The following is a 23,325-nucleotide window of genomic DNA, read 5'->3' on the forward strand; positions in this document are numbered from 1 at the left end:
GAGGTTAGATTAGACAACAGTGTCTAAGCAAAGCAGATCCTGACGAAGTTTTGTTAATTGTTTATACGGGGACAGAATATTTATCTAGAGCTGTCTGTTGAACGCAAAGGAATTCATAAACAGTAAAACATACACACACACATATTCATTATCTAGATTACTTTTTAAAAACTAGACATGTGAACTGATTTACAGTTCCAAAAAAACCCCAAAAAAACACACTGCTCTATTGTGCCAAATATACATTACTTTGCCATTAGAATGACAATCGAGAGAGCACCATTTCATATTCCACAATGTTTTGTTCTTTCACGTCTGGAAAAGCCACTAGGGTTGCCAGTGAGGCCAGATAAGTATGGGTTTTTCTCAAACACATTAATGCATTTTCCATTCAACCCGACATTGTTCTACAAACACTTTCTTGCAGCCTCTAGGAAAATAACTTTTTATCATGGGAGAAAAGTGCTGACAGGGGGAGAAAAAAAAAAAAAAAAAAAAAAAAAAGGGAGCGAAAGAAAGAATGCAGGGCGGCCTACTGTTCAAACGGTAACATCTCACCCATCAAGCCAGTTGAGACTGACCACCATCAATGGCATTTTCCTGCTGTCACATTCCAGTCGCTTTTTTTTTTCTTTCTCTCAGTGCTGCTCCTGCGCCATCCTTCAGAGAGGAGCTTTCAATAGGATTACTGAATAATGCAGACCCCCTTCACCAAAAAAAGGGACCTCGAGCCTCTCTCATTCCCTCTGTGCTCTGCTTTCAGCTCATCAGTTCCTTCAGAAAGCCCTCTTCAGTGGAGACGGTGAACAATGACCTACTTCATCCTGTGGAATGTCAACCCCCTTCCCCACCACAAATAATCCAGCCCCTCTCTCCCATGAAACTCTCTCCCCATGGCACGGGCTTTTCTTAATCTGAACAAAATGAGAATTCCACTGAAATGCTTCACCTCCCCCCCACACCCCCCCCCACACAGACGGAAATAGGCACTAACACACAGCCTTTTTTTCTTTGTATTAACGTCTCCCTTACTGGTTATTTGACGATGCATTTAAGTGTTTGTGTGTGTTTTCAGAGTTGCTTACATGCCTCATGACATGTTAAATCAGTCTAAGCACCAGGACTACACCAAAATTAGATTATGCCAATAGTTGACTTATACCAGAACTTCACAAGCACACCACACACTGCTTTCAAGCACACTGACAGGCACGTATGCTCAAGGTCCGCCAGGCACCATCGCTTCCACTTCACACTGGCATCCACTCAGCAACATGGCAGGTGGTGCGCGTGTGTATAGGGAGGGAGTTGAGGCCACGCCGTGTAACCACGGATACCGGAAACACTGCAGTCTTTACGTTCATCAGTGTTTCGGCAGGCGGCCATCAGCCCCTTACTGACATGGGAAGAGGAAAAGGGCATGCAGCTCAAGCTCTCTTGAGTGAGATTATAACAAATTCCCGCCCCAGCTAGACAGGGAAGAATGCCAGGTCTGCCAAAGTTGTAAGTCACGCAGCACAGCCATGAAGGGTAGAGATATAGCTGGAGAAGGACTAGAGCGTGCTGGATCAAGTAATAGAATGATGGTGAAAACTAGTACAGGACAAGTACAGAACAGTTCTAATCAATCAGTGTCAATGTAAAATATATATTAAAAGCCTACATGCATGAAATGAAGGGCTCTAGAGCAAGTCACTATCCAGCAGAGGAAAATAACACAAGGAACCAATTGCAATGTAAAAATGCAATGTTTTTGTCTAGCTTTTGTTTTTTTTCTTATTTTTGAACCAACAAGGAAAGCTTTTTCCCCCCAAGTCGCTCCGATGTAAAAAGTTTTTAACGTTGTTCCATATCTGTTAAGTGTCTGTATACTTGCAGTTTGATTTAAACAAATAAATAAATAAATAAAAGGATTTACGCATCTTGTTTCATCATTAAATACATGCTCGTGAAGCGGTGTAGTCTGCCAATAAGCGGACAAGTTTGAGACCTCCCTTCTGGTATTTCCATTAAAGTGAGCGATCTGTTAGCGAGTAGTTATACGCAAGGCTAGTCATTTGGAGATTATCAAGTACATCAAGTGTAGCAAGGGAACTTAATCTTAAAGCACAAGTTTCCCTTACTTTTTAAAAGGGCGGCTCTAAAAATACCTTTTTCCAGTGGTCTGTGCTCTTGCACCGTTTCTAAGGAAAACTCGGGTAATATTTAAACATGTGCGTATTGTCTAGAAAACAGAATGTGGTTTAATTTATAAAAAAAAAAAAAAAAAAAAAAAAAAAAGGAGAGGTTTCTGGCCACCAAAGCTCTCTGCTTTCTTCCATCCATCCTTCAATTTATTCCATGTACCTTGACCTTTCTTGTCCCAACCAGTAATTGCTTCCCATTTGTACCAATTAGTCGGCGAGTTCCTTTCTTTTCTTGTGGGATTGCAGGCACCCTGCTGCGCAGGACATGAGAGTTTGGGGGTAGGGGGTTTAATCCTGCAGACAATACTGACCTGGCCACAGCTATCCAGACCAGACACAGCAAAGGAGAACTATTTCGGGCTGCGATTGAAACCGAGAGACTACTCTCACCACGTCCCGCACACAAACGTGGATGTGTGCGTTCATCTTTTTTTATCTTAATGAGCGTTTATCTTCGGTACTCGGTGTAAATATTCCACTTTGTAGTTCTGTTTGCTCGACTGTGGGTGTGTCATTATCATCTCCATCTCAAGGCCACCGTATACAATCTGTGCTGGTTCCTGTGGGCCTGCCCGCTTGTTTGATGTCTTAATGTCAACAGTTTACTCCATGGATCTCTGATGGGAGAAACTGCTTCATCAACTAAACTTTCCCAGCTCGTTTTCGTTTCAAAAACCAAGAGAAAACAGATTCATGTGGTCATATTTGTATTGCTCGTCATCTACATTGTCGCACCAAGAGAGTCTAGCGTGTTACAGTCGTAAGGCTGTTTAGCTCGTTAAACAAGAGCGTCTGTGCCGGTTTTCACTGACTAGCACTTCTAAGCTTATTCCCACGGTAATAGTTCAAAAGAGCTGAGAACCTGGAGCTGGCATGGAAATGAAAGGCAGAGAAAAGGAGAGAAAGGGAACAAAGGGCAGAGAATGGGAGCAAGGAGGAGGCAAAGGAGGGGAGGTATAGGGCTGCCACTGCATTCCGAAACGTCACATTCCTAATCACATCTGGCTGCAATACAGGCATTCTTGCTCACCATCACTCCCTAAAGCTTTTTCTTTTAAAACAGTGCAACATGGATACACACCCTGCTAGAAAACCTACTTATCACAAAACGTCCAGCATCACAAAAGCAAACTGGTGTGTCTTTTTGTGTGGGTGGGTTCGCGTCTCTCTCCTTAAGACGCTCTTCCCCCACTATGAAGGTCACATGATACGCGCCCTCCACTTTCTCTTCCACACAAACGCGTCCATAAAGTGTCGGATGCCACCAGTGCGCACATTTCCACATTTATCCAAACCGTAACATTTCCTCGGTCTTGCCAGTGTTTGGGATTGTTCCCGTTTTTAAAAGCACTAAGCACCTCTGCCAAATACACACCGACTCGACTGCCACTAACTAAGCTCTTGTTTCAAGTAGGGATGTGTCGTTTTATTATTCAGATATCCGCAAGAGTCGAACAGATATTTGGTTAACCACTAGTAGAGAAGGGGAGGGGAAAAGTACAGTTAACATGGCGTATTCAAGTATCATTTACAAGACCCAAAGAAAATAAAATAAAATAAATAAAAACACACAAATACGGCTTTACTGGAAGTCAGCTCAATATATCAGCATGCATCCCTTTGGCAGTGCGCACTCTAGCATAGCTTAAAATTCAAACCTGATGTTTAAAATGCTACAACCGCTTGGATATCTGGGGCAGAATGATGGAAAATCTCACTGGGCTTAATGAACTTAAGCCCAGTGAGATGCCAATGTTATAATCATCTTAAGTTTCCTACAGATTTCTCCTATATTTACTAAACCGATGAAAGAAAACAGATACCAATGCTCCACGTGAGAGCAGCGGCCTGTATGAAATAAAAAGCATCACGGCGGGCTTGAGACCTGTCGTGCTGTGCGTCTGGTTTGAAACAGGTTTGATCAAAACCGAGGTAACGGAGTGGCTTGCGCTGCCATTTAAGCCTTGTACTGGACGGTATTGGAAATATATTCTCTCTCTTTTGCCCCCTAAGCTTCATATCTGGGCACCTCTGCATGAGAATGAAAACTGAATCACATTCAGTTGATTGTTTCTTGTAAGCATCTGTCATCAGGGTTAATGCTGAGTATCATTCACCTGGCCCAGATGAATCAGCTAATAAGTGCCGGAAATTTCCTATCCGAATCAACCTAACAGTTAAGGGCGTTAAACTGAAACTTCTACACTGGCAGCTGCTGGCAAAGCCTTCTTCATCCCAAACCACTTTGTCTCACACTGTTTTGTAAATTACTGAGTTTACACCTGCAAGACTTAATGACATGAACGTGATGTTAGGTACCCGGTCTCTCTGTGTGTACATGCATGTGTGGGGGGGGTTTCCACCTCCTGGGTGAGTCAGCAGAGCTAGTCACGTGTTCCCACGCACCACATCACCCTCAGCACGGGAGAAACCTGATCTCCCTCCCCCTGCTTGATATTTACAGCCACATGCGCAGGAGAAAGGAAGCCTGGCTCTGGGCATGTGTGTGGTCTGTCTGACAAGCGTTTCTGTATGTGTGTGAGAGAATGTGTGTTCTGTGAGACAGGTGGAAAGACGGATGGGAACGCGCAGTCTAGGTCTCTGGACAGCAGTGTTCGAATTACCGTTCCCTGCTCGTATCTCAAAATCAGATCCTGGTGGGTCCATTATTGTCATCCTTCATGAAAGTGAGCAAACATGAATAGATGATAAAAGGATACGACCCCAATTCCAAAGACATTGGGACGCCATGTAAGATGTAAATAAAAACAGAACGCAGTGATTTGCAAATCTCATAAACCCAGATGTTATTCATAATAGAACATAGAAAACATAAAATGTTTAAACTGAGGAAATGTACCATTTAAAAAAAAAAAAAAAAAAAAAAAAAATGAAAAGGTAATTTTGAATTTGATGGCCGCAGCACGTCTCAACAAAGTTGGGATTGAGCCAACAAAAGGCTGGAAAAGTAAGTGCTACTAAAAAGAAACAGCTGGAGGTAAATTGGCAACAGGTCAGTAAGATGATTGGATATAAAAAGAGTATCTTAAGAGGCAGAGTCTTCCAGAAGTAAAGATGGGCAGAGGTTCACTAACGAGTGTGAAAAACTGCTTCTACACTTTGTGGAACAATTTCAGAATAATGTTCAATGTAAAATTGCTAAGAATATGAACATATCATCTACAGTACATAATATCATCAAAAGATTCCGAGAATCTGGAGAAATCTCTGTGCACGAGGGACAAGGGTCAAAATCAATATTGCATGCCCGTGATCTTCAGGCCCTCAGGCGGCACTACATTAAAAACAGGCATGATTCTGTAATGGAAGTCACTGCATGGGCTCAGAAACACCTCCAGAACTCATCGTCTGTGAACACAGTTCGCCGTGCCATCCACAAATGCTGGTTACAGCTCCATCATGCAAAGAAGCCATATGTGAACACGATCCAGAAACGCTGCAGTCTTCTCTGGGCCGAAGCTCATTTAAAATGGACTGAGGCAAAGTGGAAAACTGTTCTGTGTTCAGACGAATCGAAATTTGAAATTCTTTTTGGAAACCATAGAGTCCGCATCCTCTAAACTAAAGAGGACTAAAGAGGAGAGGGAAAATCCGGCTTTTTAATCAGCGCTCAGTTCAAAAGCCTGCATCTCTGATGGAAAGGGGCAGCCTTCACATCTGAAAAGGCTCCATCAACGCTGAAAGGTATATACAGGCTTTAGAGCAACATATCCAGATTCCATCCCATCTTTACTTCTGCGAGACTCTGTACACTTTTCTAAGATACACTTTTTTTTTTTTTTTTACCCAATCATGTTACTGACCTGTTGTCAATTAACCTAATTAATGGCAAAATGTACCTCCAGCTGTTTCTTTCTTAATAACGCTTACTTTTCCAGCCTTTTGTTGCCCCCGTCGCAAATTTTTTTTTTTTAGACGTGTTGCGGCCATCAAATTCAAAATGACCTTATTTTTTCTTTAAAATGGTACATTTCCTCAGTTTAAACATTTGACACGTTTTCTATGTTCTATTGTGAATAACATATGGGTTTAGGAGATTTGCAAATCATTGCATTCAGTTTTTATTGACCTTTTACACAGCGTCCAAACTTCTCTGGAATTGGGGTTGTATTTTGAGCTTAAAAATATTGGAAAATTCTGTAGTAAATGATTGGTACACCTACAGTTATTTGGTGAATTCTACCCTGGAGAGAACAGCAGCAGTGAGGCTCTTCCTATAATGTCTAAAAAGGTGTAAGACACTTTGAGACGGATCCTGGGTGACTCCATTCATTCTTTTTGATTCATTTTCTCTTCACAGATCACTTCTTTATACATTAGAACCTACTGGCTGTACCATCTATTGACTGGATTCTCTTTATCTTGTTCGCAGTGTGTCCTAATTCTGTTAATCATAACCTACAGGATATAAGCCATTTCTCCGGCATGTATGATTTACTTATACAGCTCATTAATTGACATACCCCTTGCAGAATCTGTAAAATTAATTTAAATAAAGAAAAGAAAAAGAAGGATCATTAAAATTGCAATTTGTTTTTTTTAATTTAGTACTTGCCTGAATAAGCTATTTCACAAAGGAATTTACTATACACAAATGAACCAGTTCAAAAGTTTACATACCCTTGATTCTAAAGACTGTGTGTTGTTACCTGGATGATCACTAACTTATGTTTTGTGATGGTTGTTCATGAGTCCCTTGTTTGTCCTGAGCAGTTAAACTGCCCACTGTTCTTCAGGAAAAATCCTCCAGGTCCTGCACATCCTTTGCTTTTCCAGCATATTCTGCATATTTGATCCCTTTCCAACAGCAGGAGTGTTAAACGGGCAAACACTAGCCTACAAATCTCAGGATCCATCTCCAGGCATAATACCAAGCTGCATTTTTATTTTATTTAATATTTCGGTTACTGTACTACTGGTATTTCTTTCAAAGTTTTATAGGCTTGTGGTATACTACACTTGTAAAAGAAAAAGTATTCATCACAGAAACGTGCGTGTTTCACTTCTCTTCTTCTCTTTGGGTCAATCGCAATACCGTATCCCACAGCGCCCTCAGGCTGTTTCTCAGTGCAACAACATGACACAACAAGGCAGTTTCATTGACGGAAGTGTTAAAATAAAGCCTCATTTAAATTTATTTAATTTAAGCCTATAAAATGATCTATCTATCTATCCATCCATCTATCTATCTATAGAGTTGCAATCAAAGTTATTCAACACAATAGTTCAACACAATGAATGCTTTAAGTGGTTTCCCCAAATTCAACTGAAAATGCAACTTATGATTTCTCCAGTCTCATAATTATTCAACCCCCTGAACAGAATTCCTCACAACAGCACAAATATGCAAAACAGGTATTGTCTCAAGCACACCTGATGCAACTAATCAAGGGCTTCATTAGTTGCCCCATGTGTGCTTGAGCTGGAACACATGAAATACCTAAACTGGCTAGGGCGAGAAAATTTATGAAATATCTGGACGGGGCAGAAAAAGGAAGCTATCAACGGCTGTAGCCAGATTTCTGAGATGGCAGGTTGTGAAAAACCCTCGAGTGACTGCAGAAGACCTGCAGCAAGACTTGGTGGCAACAGGCACTGAGGTTTCCGTGAGAACAGTAAGGCATGTACTAAACGCAGAAGGTTTCCATGCCAGAATTCCAAGACGTACACCACTACCGACCCAAAAGCACAAGAAAAGTCGGCTCAAAATTATATAAATAAGCCACAGAAGTTTTGGGATTCTGTTCTGTGCAGCGATGAAACAAAACTGGAACTTTTCAGCACGATGGATCAGCGGTATGTCTGGAGGAAGAAGAATGAAGAAAGAACACTCTGTCCACAGTCAAGCATGGTGGTGGCTCGGTGATGCTCTGGGGCTGCTTTGCATTCTCTGGCACTGGAAACCTGCAGCGTGTGGAGGGTAAGATGGATTCATTGAAGTATCAGGAAATCCTAGGAGAAAACGTCATGCCGTCTATGAGGAAGCTGAAGCTTGGCATCATTGGACCTTCCAACAGGACAATGATCCCAAGTTGCAGAAGTCCTGGAATGAATAATTCCGAAACTGGAGAAGTTATTAGAAGTTGCATTTTCAGTTGCATTTGGGGAAACCACTTGAAGCATTCACTGTGTTGAAAACAGCTGAAAGTCTGTAAATTTTAACAATGAACCCAATTTGCACTGGGGGTTGAATAATTTTGCTTGCAACAGTATATTATTATTTAGTCATTAACCACGGCGGTGTTATATAACTGCCACCGTCACAGCCCTACAATTGAGGGAGTCAAAATTGTTACAAAAGCTGCAAACATTCACTGATTCTCAAAAAAGCACAATACATTAAGAGCCCTTTGAACAGGATGCTTGGTATAAACTGTTATTATTTCGTCTTCTGGGAAACATGTGAATATCATATGTAGCTTCTGAAGGGCAGCACTAAATGGGAAAAAAAAATAAGATCTGTAAAAAAAAAAATAATAATAAAAAAATTAATAAATAATAAAAATACACCAATCATCCTGTTCAAAAGTTTACACTCACACTTGCTCGGTACCTCTTGTAATAGATTTGTATGAATCCCTCAATTGTCCTAAGTGAGAAAAGATGGATTTCATCATCATACAGCCGTTGTTGGAAAGGCGTCAAATATGCAGAAGATGCGGGAAAAGCAAAGGATGTGCAGGATCTGGAGGATTTTTCTGAAGAACAGTGGGCAGTTTAACTGCTCAGGACAAACAAGGGATTCATGTGACTCAACTATCACAAAACAAAAAACAAAGTTATTGATCATCGAGGTAACACCACAGTATTAAGAATCAAGTGTATGTAAACTTTTGAACTGGTTCATTTGTGTAAATTCAGTTATTATTGTGTCTTGTGGACTGTGTGTAAACATCTGTTATGTGAAATGGCATATTGACGGCAGGACGAAATAAAAAAAAAAAAAAAAAGCAATTTTTATGATCCCTCTTTTTTAAATGAACATTTTGCAGACTCTTCAAGGGGTATGTAAACTTATGAGCACGCCCGTATACTGTTTCTCTCTCATCATCAGTGTTATTTAAACTGTCTGGGTTGTTAGCCTAGAACAAATAAAAAGTGGATGCGCTTATCTAGACTTTTTAAATCTTTTTAAATGACATGAATTTAAATACATGCTTAAAAAGAGGCGTAATGTAACACACCGTTCGGTTTCACAACACCCTTTGCTGGGAACAGCTGGGAGTTTCAGTAAAATTTAAACATTGCTGGACCGAACTGAAATAAACAAATTGGCTGCCAAAACAACAGGAATGAGGGCGACTCCGAATAAATAAGAAATGCATCTAAAAAAAAAAAAACACACGTTATGGATTTGCGTAGATGTGTTCTGGTGGATTACAGCTGGATGTAAGCTCTTGCACTGACACACACACAACCTGGTCAACGTGACCAACATGAAATGCGTCATTTCTGTAGTGTGTGTGTGTGGCGGAGAGAGCATGAGTCTCACGGTCAAAATGTTGGTGTCTTTGTGTGAAGCTGCTCTGCAGGGTGGCGCTCAGTTGGGAGATCGGGGCCTTCAGGTCCGAGCGGCTCTGCTGACTCAGCTTCTCCTCCATCTCCAGAGTGCAGCATGAGAAGCCTTGAGGGCACACCTTCAGATGGGCTTCTGTAACACACAAAGCAAGAGAGAGCTCTTACACAAGTGCTCTTTAAACCACTACTTGTAAGATCTTGAGAGAAGTATGCTACGCATAGAACCAAGTGTCCAAGGTTTTCTCTAGATCATGGTGCAAGCACTTCACCCATAAACCCCCTAGAAAATCTGCTGAGAGATGCTGGTGATGGTGTGGAACGCTTTAAAAATAATCTGAGCTTCAGGTTTCCCAGCCACCACAGATCGCCATTTTAAACTCCTCACAAAAGTCATTTGCTAAAACTAGAAGCTAGGAATCTAGCCAGAAGTAGCTAGGCAGATATATCGTTTAGCAGCAAGATAAGGGGATACATTTTCAGACAATGACGAATGCACACTACATAACTTTCAAGATCTCAGAAACGCTGAACCACTCATACCACCCAAATTTAATCACTTGCAATCAGTTGTTCGGTGGGTGTGTATACTATAGCGCAGACAAGGATCACATACTACACGATTTTTCAGGTGGAAAGATCCCCACAGAAGCATGTCTGGTTCTCAAACCATGCTTTCTCAAGAAAATAAGCGTAAGAGCTGTCTAACATGCGACTTTGTCACCATTTTGTATGGTGTCAATCTCAAGACATTTAAAGAGGGACCCAAAAGGGCTGTTGCTATTTGACCTAAATGAAATTGCTGTCATCAGCATAGCAGTGATTTAGAAATATTATATTTCTGAAAAATAGTACCCAGGGGAAGCATATAAAGGGAAAGCAACAACGGACCTAAGATGGAACCTTGAGGAACACCACACGCAAAGGGGGCCGGTTTAAGAAGAAAAATTCCCTATGTTTACTGAAAAAGTCCGGTCTTTCAGGTAAGGGGCAAACCACTGCAAAGCCAAATGCTGGATGCCAACCACAGACTCTAGGCAAGTTAAACGAATACTATGGTCACTAGTATCAAAAAAAGTGCTAAGATCCAATAAAATAAACACAGCACATGTGATGTTGGATCAAGATGGGGTTTTTTTTGTGTTTTGTTTTTTAAGCAAAGGCTTAAGAATGGCATGTAAAGAGTTATTAATAATCTTGGTCACAATTGGACTGACGGTTACAAAAACATCTTTCAAAAGACGTGCAGGGAGAACATCCATCATGCAACTTGAACACTTCATCTAACTAATATGTGAAGGTATGCTGTACTTTTGTGTCGGTATTAATGCATAAAATGCATTAACCTACAACCCCGATTCCAAAAAAGTTGGGACGGGGTGTAAAATGTAAATAAAAACAGAATGCAATGATTTGCAAATCTCAAACCCTCATGTTATTCACAATAGAACATAGAAAACAAATGTTTAAACTGAGGAAATGTACCGTTTATTTTTTAGTAACACTTACTTTTCCAGCCTTTTGTTTCCCCCGTCCCAACTTTTTTGAGACGTGTTGCGGCCATCAAATTCAAAATGATCTTATTTTTTTCGTAAAACGGTACGTTTCCTCAGTTTAAACATTTGATGTTTTCTATATTCTATTGTGAATAACATATGGGTTTATGAGATTTACAAATCATCGCATTCAGTTTTTATTCACATTTTACACAGCGTCCCAACTTTCTCGGAATTGGGGTTGTAATAAATACAAGAGGAAAATGAAAACTGATTCGGACACATTGCATTGTGCAGACGGCGCTAGAAGTGACTTGTCAAGACTAACCAACACTCTTAGTTTGATAAGTCTCAGTTTTACTCAAAAGTCAAATAGGAAGGTAATTGTTGTTCCCAAGCACACTGCTTGATCGGAGTAATATTGCTTCTATAAGAAAGCGTCATATTATACCTAAATGGCTGTTCGGAAACAGTACAAATGAAAACATACATAACATGAGTCCTGGTAGTGTAAAAATTGCTGCTTTTTCCTTTTTTTTTCTTTTCTTTTATTTGCCACCCTATACCTCCAGTCGTGATTGCAGAACAGACAGTCCTCGTTGTTTGCATCTCCCCAACTAATATTTCCTGCACGTTTTCCCTTTCTCTTTTTTTCTTTACAAAATGAATAGTGTTCATAGTATTCGTTTAACTTGCCTAGAGTCTGTGGTTGGCATCCAGCATTTGGCAATGCAGTGGTTTGCCTCTTACCTGAAAGACCGGACTTTTTCAGTAAACATAGGGAATTTTTCTTCTTAAACCGGCCCCCTTTGCGTGTGGTGTTCCTCAAGGTTCCATCTTAGGTCCCTTGTTGCCTTCCCTTTATATGCTTCCCCTGGGTACTATTTTTCAGAAATATAATATTTCCTAAATCACTGCTATGATGATGACAGCAATTTTATTTGCCAATTTTATTAAGGTCAAATAGCAACAGCCCTTTTGCTTCCCTCTTTAAATGTCTTGAGATTGACATAAAATGTTGGATGGCTAACAAGTTTCTGAAGTTAAATTAAAAAGTAAAACCGAAGTCATTATTTTCGGCCTTGCCACAGTTTCGTCTGTCCTTGAGGCCCAGTTAGGGCCCCTTTCCTCTAATGCACATAAAACATGTCAAAAATCTTGGAGTTATTTTTGGACTCAAATTTACACTTTGATAAACAAATTAGTGCGGTTGTTAAGGGAAGCTTTTTTCCACTTAAGGCCTATTAACAAAGCTAAAACAGTTCCTCTCTACAAAAGACCTGGAAACTGTGATTCATGCTGTTATTACATCATGATTGGACTACTTTAATTCTCGGTATGTTGGGCTTCCTCAATCTGCCTTATCTCGTCTTCAGCTCGTGCACAATGCAGCAGCTAGAGTTTTAACATGGACTACCAAGAGGGATCATATTTCCCCTGTTTTGGCATCTCTTTACTGGCTTCCTGTTAAGTTCAGAATTTATTTTAAAATTCTTATTTATGTATATAAAGCTCTTTCTGGTCTTGCTCCATGGTACATTACTGACTTCCTTCACCCTTACTCTCCTACCAGAAAACAGATCTTGTAAATCAACTTCTTTCATCTGTCCCCTTATCGTACTGGTTGCTCACAAACTCTAGAACGGTCTCTCCTTTCACGCGAGGTCTGCTCCGTCTTTAGAGGTTTTTCAATTTTCCTCTTAAACTTCTTTTTATTCTTTGTCTTATGATGTTATTTGATGTGATGTTATGTACAGCACTTTGGATCAACTCCTGTTTTCCTTAAACATGCTTTAGAAATAAATATTTGACTTGACTTGATTAGGTTCCATGCCTCAGTGTGTGTGTCAAGTTAATTCATCTGCATAGCAGACATGTCTGGTGCAGCAAGTCATGGGATTCAGAAAGAGTTACAGCATGAGATGGGTCATACAACTGTGAAGCACATTTAGTTTAAACATACAGGTCAACTTCTGTTTAGTGAAAGTCGGCAGCAAGTAGGGCTTTTTCTTTATCTGGTTCTTGAACAAGGGCACAGAAAGGAAAAAAATTTAAATGGTGTCCACTAGCCTACTATGTCTACTGAGCTCACACAGCTATGAATAAAATACTAATAGCCTGGATAAGTAATCTTCTTGTTCCAGGCATCCAGGCTACTGATTTGTCAACCCCTGAAAGACGCATTATGAAACAGCCCGAACCTATTCCACTGATGCGTCATTCGAGAAGTCATTCAAATCAACACACCAACCACAGCGAAACAGTGGAAGTAGGGAAAACGGAGGTTCGTTCCTTTTTGGTGCCCACTCGTATTCCAAGTGGAGTACTGCCTGGAAGGTAGTCAATACTGTGAACGCTGTGGGAGAGCGGTCTAACATGTGACTTATGTCATGTCTCATTAACATGAACGCCTGGTTCATTTAAAAATGTCCATTTTTTAAAAAAAATAGTTGAGTAGTATTTTACTTCATGTGCCTTTCAAAGCACCAGCCAGTGATTTCATAGGTAGATTTATATTTATATAGGCTCGCTCGGACACTATACCGATAGCCCTGTGTTCGGATCTGTTGCCTAGCCATGGTGACTGGTGCTGCTCAGTGGAGAATTGTTGAAGTACAGTGAATTTCAAAAGACACCATAGATATTCGTGGCCCAGTGTCCAATAATTCTGCTGATCTACAGCCTCCGGGAGGCAAAGTGGGCTTGAAGAGTGTGCAAAACAAGCTGACTTGTCACGATAGTACGGGGGAGTGGGAGGCAGTGCGTAGTCACAGCTGCAATAATGTTTTGTTTTTCTAACTTTTTAATGCAGTTGCTGGAATTTAGGGACAACACAAGGGGCCTTTCAGTGGACAGCCTGTTTGGTTTTCCCTGCCAGCTTGCTGGAACTGTAGCTACTCCAGTCTGCACTCTACAGACAGACACGTCCACTCATTCACAGCAACGGCTGCTGCCGAGAGCCAAACAGGCCGTTTTGCAACATTTACAACTCTGCTCAGGTGACCCAGGTCTTAACGCACACAGGAAAACAGGCATAAATGGATGTGCCTGAGTGGCATATGACAAAACAGCCACGGTTTTAATTTGATTCAATTTTTGTATTAGAAGTTATGTTTTCTCAGCGAACAACTTCATGTTTTTAGCTATTAGTTCTTCCTATAAAAATCTGGGGTCATTGTATCTAGTCAGTCAAACATTTGCGATGACGCACGAACACGGTATTTAATAAAAATGAATAAACGTTAAAGTATGTGATGAGCAAGTATCCATCACCGCAAACATCCAGGAATTCGTGCAATGCTCACAGCCACAGTTTTATAGCTCATGACGACTATAGCCTTGTCCCAAATGGAGTTTTTGGTCTGTGGTCCAAATGCCTGGTTTTAGTGCTGTCAAACACTCCATGCTATATTACTCATTCAAATAATGTTTCATGGTGCTCTCTCCTTCTAGTATAAGACTGCAGTTGAATCAGTACTGATGTGGGCTTTGCCAGAAACTGAATATTAACCCCCAAAATGAGAAACTGGACCCCCGATAGGTTTGCAGAACCACGCACATATTTTATATATATTTATATATATATATATATATATATATATATATATATATATATATATATATCCAAGAGGTTCAAGAGCTTCAAGAGGTTTCCCCATGTGGTTTCCCCAAATGCAACTTATAATGATTTCTCCAGTTTCAAAATTATTCAACCCCTTCATGGCAAGCATCTTTATTACTTAGTAGAGCACCTTTTGCTGTTATGACCTGCTACAAACAAGATGCATAGCTTCTAGTAGCGTTCCTGAGGAATCTTAACCCATTCCTCATGAGCAATGGCCTCCAGTTCAGTAATATTCTTGGGTTTGCGTGCTGCAACCGTCTTCTTCAAATCCCACCAGAGATTTTCTATGGGGTTCATGTCAGGTGACTGTGATGGCCCTGTAGAATCTTCCAGGACTTCTGCAACCAAGCCTTGATGGAATTTGAGGTATGCTTGGAATCATTGTCCTGTTGGAAGGTCCAATGACACCAAGCTTCAGCTTCCTCACAGACGGCATGACGTTTTCTCCTAGGATTTCCTGATACTTCAATGAATCCATCTTACCCTCCACACACTGCAGGTTTCCAGTGCAAGAGGATGCAAAGCAGCCCCAGAGCATCACCGAGCCACCACCAGGCTTGACTGTGGACAGAGTGTTCTTTCTTCATTCTTCTTCCTCCAGACATACCGCTGATCCATCGTGCTGAAAAGTTCCAGTTTTGTTTCATCGCTGCACAGAACAGAATTCCAAAACTTCTGTGGCTTATTTATATGATTTTGAGCTGACCTTTCTTGTGCTTTTGGGTCAGTAGTAGTGTACGTCTTGGAGTTCTGGCATGGAAACCTTCTGCGTTTAGTACATTCCTTACTGTGCTCACTGAAACCTCAGTGCCTGTTGCCACCAAGTCCTGCTGCAGGTCTTCTGCAGTCACTCGAGGGTTTTTTCACAACCTGCCTTCTCAGAAATCTGGTTGCAGCCATTGATATCTTCCTTTTTCTGCCCCGTCCAGGTATTTAATATATATTCTGCTCCTAGTCAGTTCAGGTATTTCATATGTTCCAGCTCAAGCACACCTGGTGCAACTAATGAAGCCCTTGACGAGTTGCATCAGGTGTGCTTGAGACAACACCTGTTTTGCATATATGCATACATTTTTACAGTAAACCTGATTTGCAATGGGGGTTGAATAATTATGATTGCAAATGCATGTGCCACACTCACATACAAACATTGGTGCTTGATCTGTTTCGAGATGCATTTGATCCAGCTATTGGTAAACTTCTAAATAGGAAATTCTGAGCTCGGAACTGTTCTAGCTGATCTAAACTGAATAAATACTATACAGGAAAATAATAATAATAAAAATAATAATAATTTTTTAAAAAAAGCACTTCAGTATACAAACCCATGACACCACATTACAGTGAACAAAAATGAGTTGCATGCTATCCTGTCCAGGCTCAAAAACATGTTGCCCACCCCACCCAACACACACACACCATTAAATCCCTTCCACCATCTTATTTCTCCCTAACACTTAGCTCTTTGTATGGGGCAAAGTGTGAGGGGTGGGCAGAAAACCGGGGTAAAACAAGTAAAACACACAGAAGTGAAAATGAAAAAAAAAAAAAATTGTGGAACAGAATCTTGGGTCTAATAAACTGCTGTACCTTTGAGCTGGCCACAGAAACAGAAAACACACCTCTGGGATTTTGCCTAGTTTTAAATCAGTTTAACAATGCAATCAGGGCAAGATGCAAACTCTGCATATCTTTTTAAAGATCGCAATATAACACATGGTACAAACCATTAATCCTTCTAAAATCATGCTTTAGTATTAATGAATCAATCTACTCTCTTACTACTCTTTATAGTACTACACACAATTTTGTAGCCTATGACTATTGAAGAGGGATCAATGGTCAAAGGGCTCTGTCTCACCTGCCCAAAACTCCACTAATCAGTTGTGCCGATTAAACATGACCGCTAACTTGTCTTACATTCCAGATCATCATTTGGAGAAACAGAGTCTGAGTGAATGTTCTCTGGCCACAACCCGTCCAACACTCCCCCCCCCCCCCCCCAATCAATTAAAATTGTGCAGAATCTGAAAAACGCTCAAGTATTGAATACCGTCTATCAAGACCATCTGAAATGTATAACTACATATAGGTGATACTCACACACACAAACAAGTTACAGCATGAGAGGGTATGTGTAGGTGTTCAAAAGCAGTGAACAGCCAAAAACACTGCTGTTAACTAACTATTAGACTGAAAACGATGAGTGCTGGTAGACCACGTTTTTTTTTTTTTTTATTACTACTTAAAAAATGCCAAGGAGCAAGAAGGGAGAATTTGGTATTGAAAAACAAGAGACACTCTGGTTAATACTGCTTTAAATGAGAAGCGTTAAGGTACACTGGATCAAACAGTTTTTGCTCCATGACCATTTGGCACCAGGTCAAATCTAACTCATAAGCCCATGTCTATGCTAGCCAATCTACTTATCATTCTCATGTTCTAATCTACTGCATACCCTCCTCCCCATCGGCCTCACGCTTTATCCGAATAGCTATCCACGCTCCTGATCGGCTTCCTCGGTTGACTTGACAGAGTAATGCTATTCGTTTTTAGTGGTGATACTGCTGGGAATTTTGGACCTCTCACTGATGCCCTGCTGGTTTGCTGCCGAGCGTTCGACTACACCGTCAGTGCCATTAAAACTGCTGATCACAAGCGTCTGTCTTTACGGAGCCACCATCCACATTCTAGTCCTACTCGACCATTCACGTTATATCTTCCACTACTAATTACAAGTGACACTTTTTAGCCAAAATTCAGCCAAAGGCAACGACCAACAAAGTAACCCAGGACCGTTAAAGACAAATCTGAAAATATAGAATTGGTTCAAGAAATATTAACCTGGGCTTGAAAAGAACGCTGCAGGTTGCTGAAGGCGGCAGAATCGTATCCAGCCATGATATGGTATTGTTGAACAACATGTCCTTAAATTGTTAAATGGTATTACGAAAGAAAATTATCGCAAACTCATTTAGCTAGGAAGTGTGCAACGAGTAAATCATTTCTAGACATGACAACAAATGTAAACTACAATACAGAAATATAATTAGGATAGTTTTGAAAAAGGACTTTGTAGATAGAGTAGAGGCTAAATAAAACGTTATATCCTCTGGACGATTAAATAAGATAAGGTACCAAAATAATTAAATAGATTCATACCTAAAAAAAAAAATAAAATAAAAAATAAAAAAGGGAAATGGAGCAAGAGTTTTAATGGATGGGAGACTGAATTTTATCTGTACCTGGCTGCCATTAGGATAAAACAGGGTGTTGTAGTCGACCCCTCTCATTCATAACGTGATCGGCGCTGCCCATCTTAAAAGGCAGTATATAGGCATCCTTATGAAGCAGTACTCATCATCATGACTGAACACTTTGTCACCATTCACAGTAAAAACCATGCCGTTTACTTAATAAGTCTGGCCACACAAAACACATTTTCATCTCTTTCCGTCTTCCTTCTTTTAGTTTCTCCTGAAATGTTCCTACGGCCCCAAATGTTAACTGGCGCAAGTGTCTTCATTTTTACCATGCGATCAAAGAGAACGCATTCATAGTGTGGATATAAAAAGTCGACACACCCCTGTTAAAATGGATAAGTTTTTGTGATGGGGGGAAAAAAAAAAAATTTGAACCAAGATGAATCACGTCCGAACTTTTCCCACACTCAACTTGAAATTACAATGTATGCAAATTAAGTGAAAAACAAATAGAAATTCAGGGAAAATAATTTGGGGGGAAAAAAAAAAAAAGAAGTTACGATAACCTTGTCGCATTGAACGTTCAATCTCATGTTCAAAAGTAATTATCATACAGCTATCAATGAAATTATTCTGTTTAACGCCAAATGAAGCCCAGCTGTTTCTGTATGATTTTCTTGAAGACATCTTGGTTTCGTCTGACTGCTGAAGCCATAGTCCTGAAAGAGCTGACACGGCCTGTACAGGGTCTACCTGCACGAAGGAATCGATCAGGAGAGGGGTACAAAAAATTCCTAAAACTTTAAACTGTACCATGGAACACTGAAGGCCATCATCAACCAGTGGCAAAAATAGAGCACCACAGTGACGTTACCAAGAACAAGATGTCCCTCCAAAATTTACAAAAGGACAAGACGAACACTTACCAGTAAGGATGCACTGAAATTATTAGCGGAAAATATATGCCGCCCCGCCACGCCCCACCCATCAGCGCTCGCCACTTATCGCAGCATTACTAGATCTGCAATTTAAAGAACTACGTCTAACTACTTATTACTTTGACACGGATAAAAAGCAGCGTGCACGGGAAACGATACCGGCAGAGCTGAAGGTGATGAATGCATCTGCTGAAGGATTGACGCGCAGCACAGAGCAGCGTGTGCCAGAGAAACGGGTGCGTACAAGTGATGAGGCGCAAACTCCCTCGCTTTGACACGTCTGACGAGATTCTACAGGAAAGCGCCTCGATCCGCAGCAGCGCCACAACAAGCGCAGCTACGCTTTCCACTGCTTGCGCAGATTGCACGCAGGTATTTATCTGCCCCAAGCACCGGTTCTCCTGCCAGAAAGCTGAGCAACTTTTGTTCTTGAAGAGAAACCTGGCACTTTTGCTTAAACAGAAAGCAGTTCAATTTGCTATCGTGTCTAGCAATTACATTCAAATTTGTGTAGCCCTGAAAAACTTTGTTCTTGACTTGAGGCTACAGCTGCTGTTTACAGTTTGAGGTTAGTTTTAGTTCCGTTGCTGCTGTTCTGCACAATCTTTAATGAAAGTGGAAATACGTTTACGTAAAAAGAATAGAGGCCTAGTTCATTACTTGACTGCTGATTTGCATATCATAATAGTTTTCTAGAACTTTACACTGTTTGGATAATTGGACAAAAAAAATATATATTTTTTAAAAATTTGAATAATATATAAGGAAGAATAATATATTTAAAATTGTTTTGGTGTGTTCATTTCAATAAATGTGTGATCATTTTTGTGGGTTTGTAGTTTTTCAATTCAGATTCATTAAATTCATAAAATGAATTTAAAAAAAAAACTCTAATATTAATACAATTATACAAAAATATATTTTTAAATGGGGTTTTTTTTTAAAAATTAATTTCGGTTTTCAGCCAAGAGCATCCTGAATTTTTGGTTTCAGTTTCGGCCCAGAATTTTCCTTTCGGTGCGTCACTGCTTACTAGGGATGCTGCCAAGAGACCAATGGCAACATTAAAGGAGCTGCAGGAATATCTGGATGGTTAGGATGGCTAGCCCTTTATGACAAAAACAAAAAATCCCATCCCAGCCCAACTAAATCACCCCAAACCATGTGGCAAAATGTGTTATGCTCTGATGAGACCATTTCCAAAAGGTATAATAACTCTAGAATTCCACAAGTTTGAATTGGTATGTTTGGTGAAAAAAATAAATAAATAAAAGGCACATCACCAAAAGAACACAATCCCCACAGTGCATCATGGTGGCGCACCATCATGCATTAGGGCTGCTTTTCGTCAACCAAAACTGGGGCTTTTATCAAGGTGTGTATGCGGGGGTGGTGGTGTTGCTGCATCCAAATCAACAAAGGAATGGCTTAACCAAAGCAGAACAAAGTTTGAACGGCCTAGCCAGAGCTCAGACCTGCATTCAACTAAAAGTCTGTGGTGTGACCTGATACGAGCTGTGCACAGGAGATGGATTGATGGATCTAGAATGTTTCGGCGAGAAAGAGTGGGAAAATATTGACAAGTCAAGATGTGCCACTCCGACAGATTCTTACCCAAAAAGACTGAGTACTATAATAAAAAAATAAATAATAAAAGTAGTAGTTTAGGGGTGTGTATACTTATGCAACTAGGTTATTGTAAATTTAGCCGCCCCCCCCCTTAAATGATTGATAGTTTTTCACTTTATTTGTATATTTTGCAATTGCGGTAAGAAAAGATCTGACAGGATTTATCTTATCTTGGTTTCTCTCCTTGCTCAGAGCTGCTCGACCATACGGTGGAAAAGAGGCTCGAGTGTCTGTTCTTGATTCTAAGATTTGCATTTCTTATCATATATTTGTTGAAGTATTTTTTTAATAGTCTTACCCTTCCTAAGCCAAGAGGAAGTCTACTATACCCCATCACAAGCTTAAAGCTGTGGTTTCCTCCAAAATAATTACAAGAACAATCGACAGAATATAGAAGCATATACCAAGAAACACGCAATTAACAAAATGTCGTAAAAACGTTACTAACATACATGTCCCGTTTCTCTATTTTCACCACTTATACTTAGTGGTAAGTGACCTTACAGTAAATCTTAATGAGCTGTTTCAGTTCTTCATTAACGACGAAGTCACGTCCTGTTTACATCCTTTGTTTACCAGAAACGATCCAGTTTGGTAGAAAGAGGAATGTGGGTGAAACCTAAATTAGCTCTCATGCCCTTACAACCCAAACCCAACCTTTTTTGTGCCCCCAGCCTTTTTTCCCCCCCTAACCCAGACAGACTTCAATGGCCGTCGCTCCACGAAACCAGCTTCCTAGCTTAACCGTTAGAGTCAAAGGTCACCAGCCACTCCTCTGAGAAAGGCCATGCACTCTGACCCTGCCAGGCACTGGCCAGCAGACCCGCCACCCGCATGCACACACCAACATGCGCATTTTTCCATCAGCCCTAGGCTCTCCGAGTCAGAAGTCATAAATTCTCAAGGGCATTATTTCAGGCTGGAGGCCACTATAAATCGTGATGGCTGCCACATCTACGTGCTGTTAACAGAAAGACAGACTAATGGGCTTGGTACCTAACTAAGGGGTGTCCATTCTTGTCTGCAAAGGGCCATTGCGGCTGCAGGTTTATATTCCAGGCAAGTAAGCATCACACCTGATAATCGATTGAAGGCCAAGTGAAACAGGTGGACTTCGGCATGGTTCCTGCTTGGTTGGAACTGGCTCTATATGGTTAAGCTAAACATATGCAGCAGATCCCATATACCAACACAGGGGAAATCAAAACATGTGCCTACTGGAGTCACAATAATTCTTTAAGTGTAAAACAAGTTTTTTTGGCAACCTAAATACTCAAAAGAAATTTTGTTTGAGATCCCAGCCCATACTTTAGGAGAGCACTCCTAAGACATACACCTACAAAACAGATTCCAGAGCAAATCTACACCCCCCACAAAGTCATATTTTACATTTTATTTTCACTTAACATAAGCTGCAATTACTACTGGGGGGTGGGGGCAGGGGGATCGGCACGACTCCTATTTGTCGGGGAACATATCTCTCACCCTGCGAAATAATGATACACACCCTCCTGCAAGCAGAGAAACTACACATACACTCCTATTACAGTAGGTGCAGTCTAAAGAACTAAGATTAAAGGGATAAGCAGAAGAGTGAAACAGAGCAGGAACATTAAGGGTAGATAAACGCTGGATATTTGATTTGTAAATCATAGATATTATGCTGCTCTAGTTGTAGCTTCCCAAATCTGCATTTCGTGTCGTGTCGTGTCTTGTCCTCACTGTTTGCCTTCAGCACTCCTCTCTCTCTCTGTGTTTTCCAGCTGCTGGAGCAATATTTTTATCCATCGTGCATCTCTTCTCTCCACGTTGTGTGGCCTGAGGCCATTTTGAGTGACCATCAGTCACTTGTGTTCACCCTAGAGTCCTAAAGCCTTGCTTAGGAAAACAACCTCCTCTCAACCTTGCATCAGGTAACCACATACAAAGATCATCTGTAAACTCTGGTAATCATTATACACTATACAGACAAAAGTTTGCGGACACCTGATCATCATACTCGTATGTGCTTTCTGAACATCCCATTCCTGATTTTCTAGGGTCAATGTAGGAGAAGGGAAAATGTACTGCTACAGCATATGAATATATTCTAAACAATGGTGTGCGTCCAACTTTGTGGCAACTTTTTTGGAGAAGATGCACATATGGGTGTTACGGTCATGTGTCCACAAACTTTTGGCCATACAGCGTGCAAATTCATTAGACAAATTTTTATAAGGCAAGCTAGAATAACATTATGCTTGCTAAAAAGTACACATTATTTTTGGTGTAGAATAATATTCATTACTGCTATACTTATGCTACTGATCTGCAGTTAAAGTCATTCTTAGTGTTTTAGGGTACATTTACAGGACATCGATATACTAAAAACTGTATTATGCATGCCAGGCCAGTAGTTGGCGATGTCACTCTGCAAAGAAACGCTATGCGCCTGCGCACATAAGCATTCACATCAACGTGTCCGCCATATTGAGCCGGGCAAGACTGCTCTATAAACAAATACAAGTAAACGGGGGGAGCTTTGGTTTTTCTGGATAAAAAAAAGGCACAATAACGTTTACCTTTCTCAAACGATTTCAATGGTTTATGATCTACGTGGAGTACCAGAAAAGGTCTGTCTCCAGTTACTTAGAATCTCGATAGTTAAACTTGGAAAATGATTCATTGTCATAAGCAATTGTGAAAACTCACGCTTGTCAAGCGTAGATTCGG

General features: G+C 40.6%; 1 protein-coding gene across 2 annotated transcripts in view; it reads right to left on the minus strand.

Annotated features, from left to right (window-relative positions):
- gpc4 (glypican 4) overlaps positions 1 to 23,325 on the minus strand; it is a 45,472-nt gene that overhangs the window by 3,961 nt on the left and 18,186 nt on the right. Inside the window, exon 2 of one of the 2 annotated variants that reach the window (XM_053630801.1) lies at positions 9,700 to 9,858. In XM_053630801.1, the coding sequence (XP_053486776.1) occupies positions 9,700 to 9,858 (159 nt within the window). Of the gene's footprint in view, positions 1 to 558; positions 908 to 9,699; positions 9,859 to 23,325 lie in introns of those variants that run through there. The other variant, XM_053630802.1, reaches the window with a different exon arrangement.

This window comes from Ictalurus furcatus, chromosome 8 (assembly GCF_023375685.1).
Source record: "Ictalurus furcatus strain D&B chromosome 8, Billie_1.0, whole genome shotgun sequence".
Taxonomy (NCBI): Eukaryota; Metazoa; Chordata; class Actinopteri; order Siluriformes; family Ictaluridae; genus Ictalurus; species Ictalurus furcatus.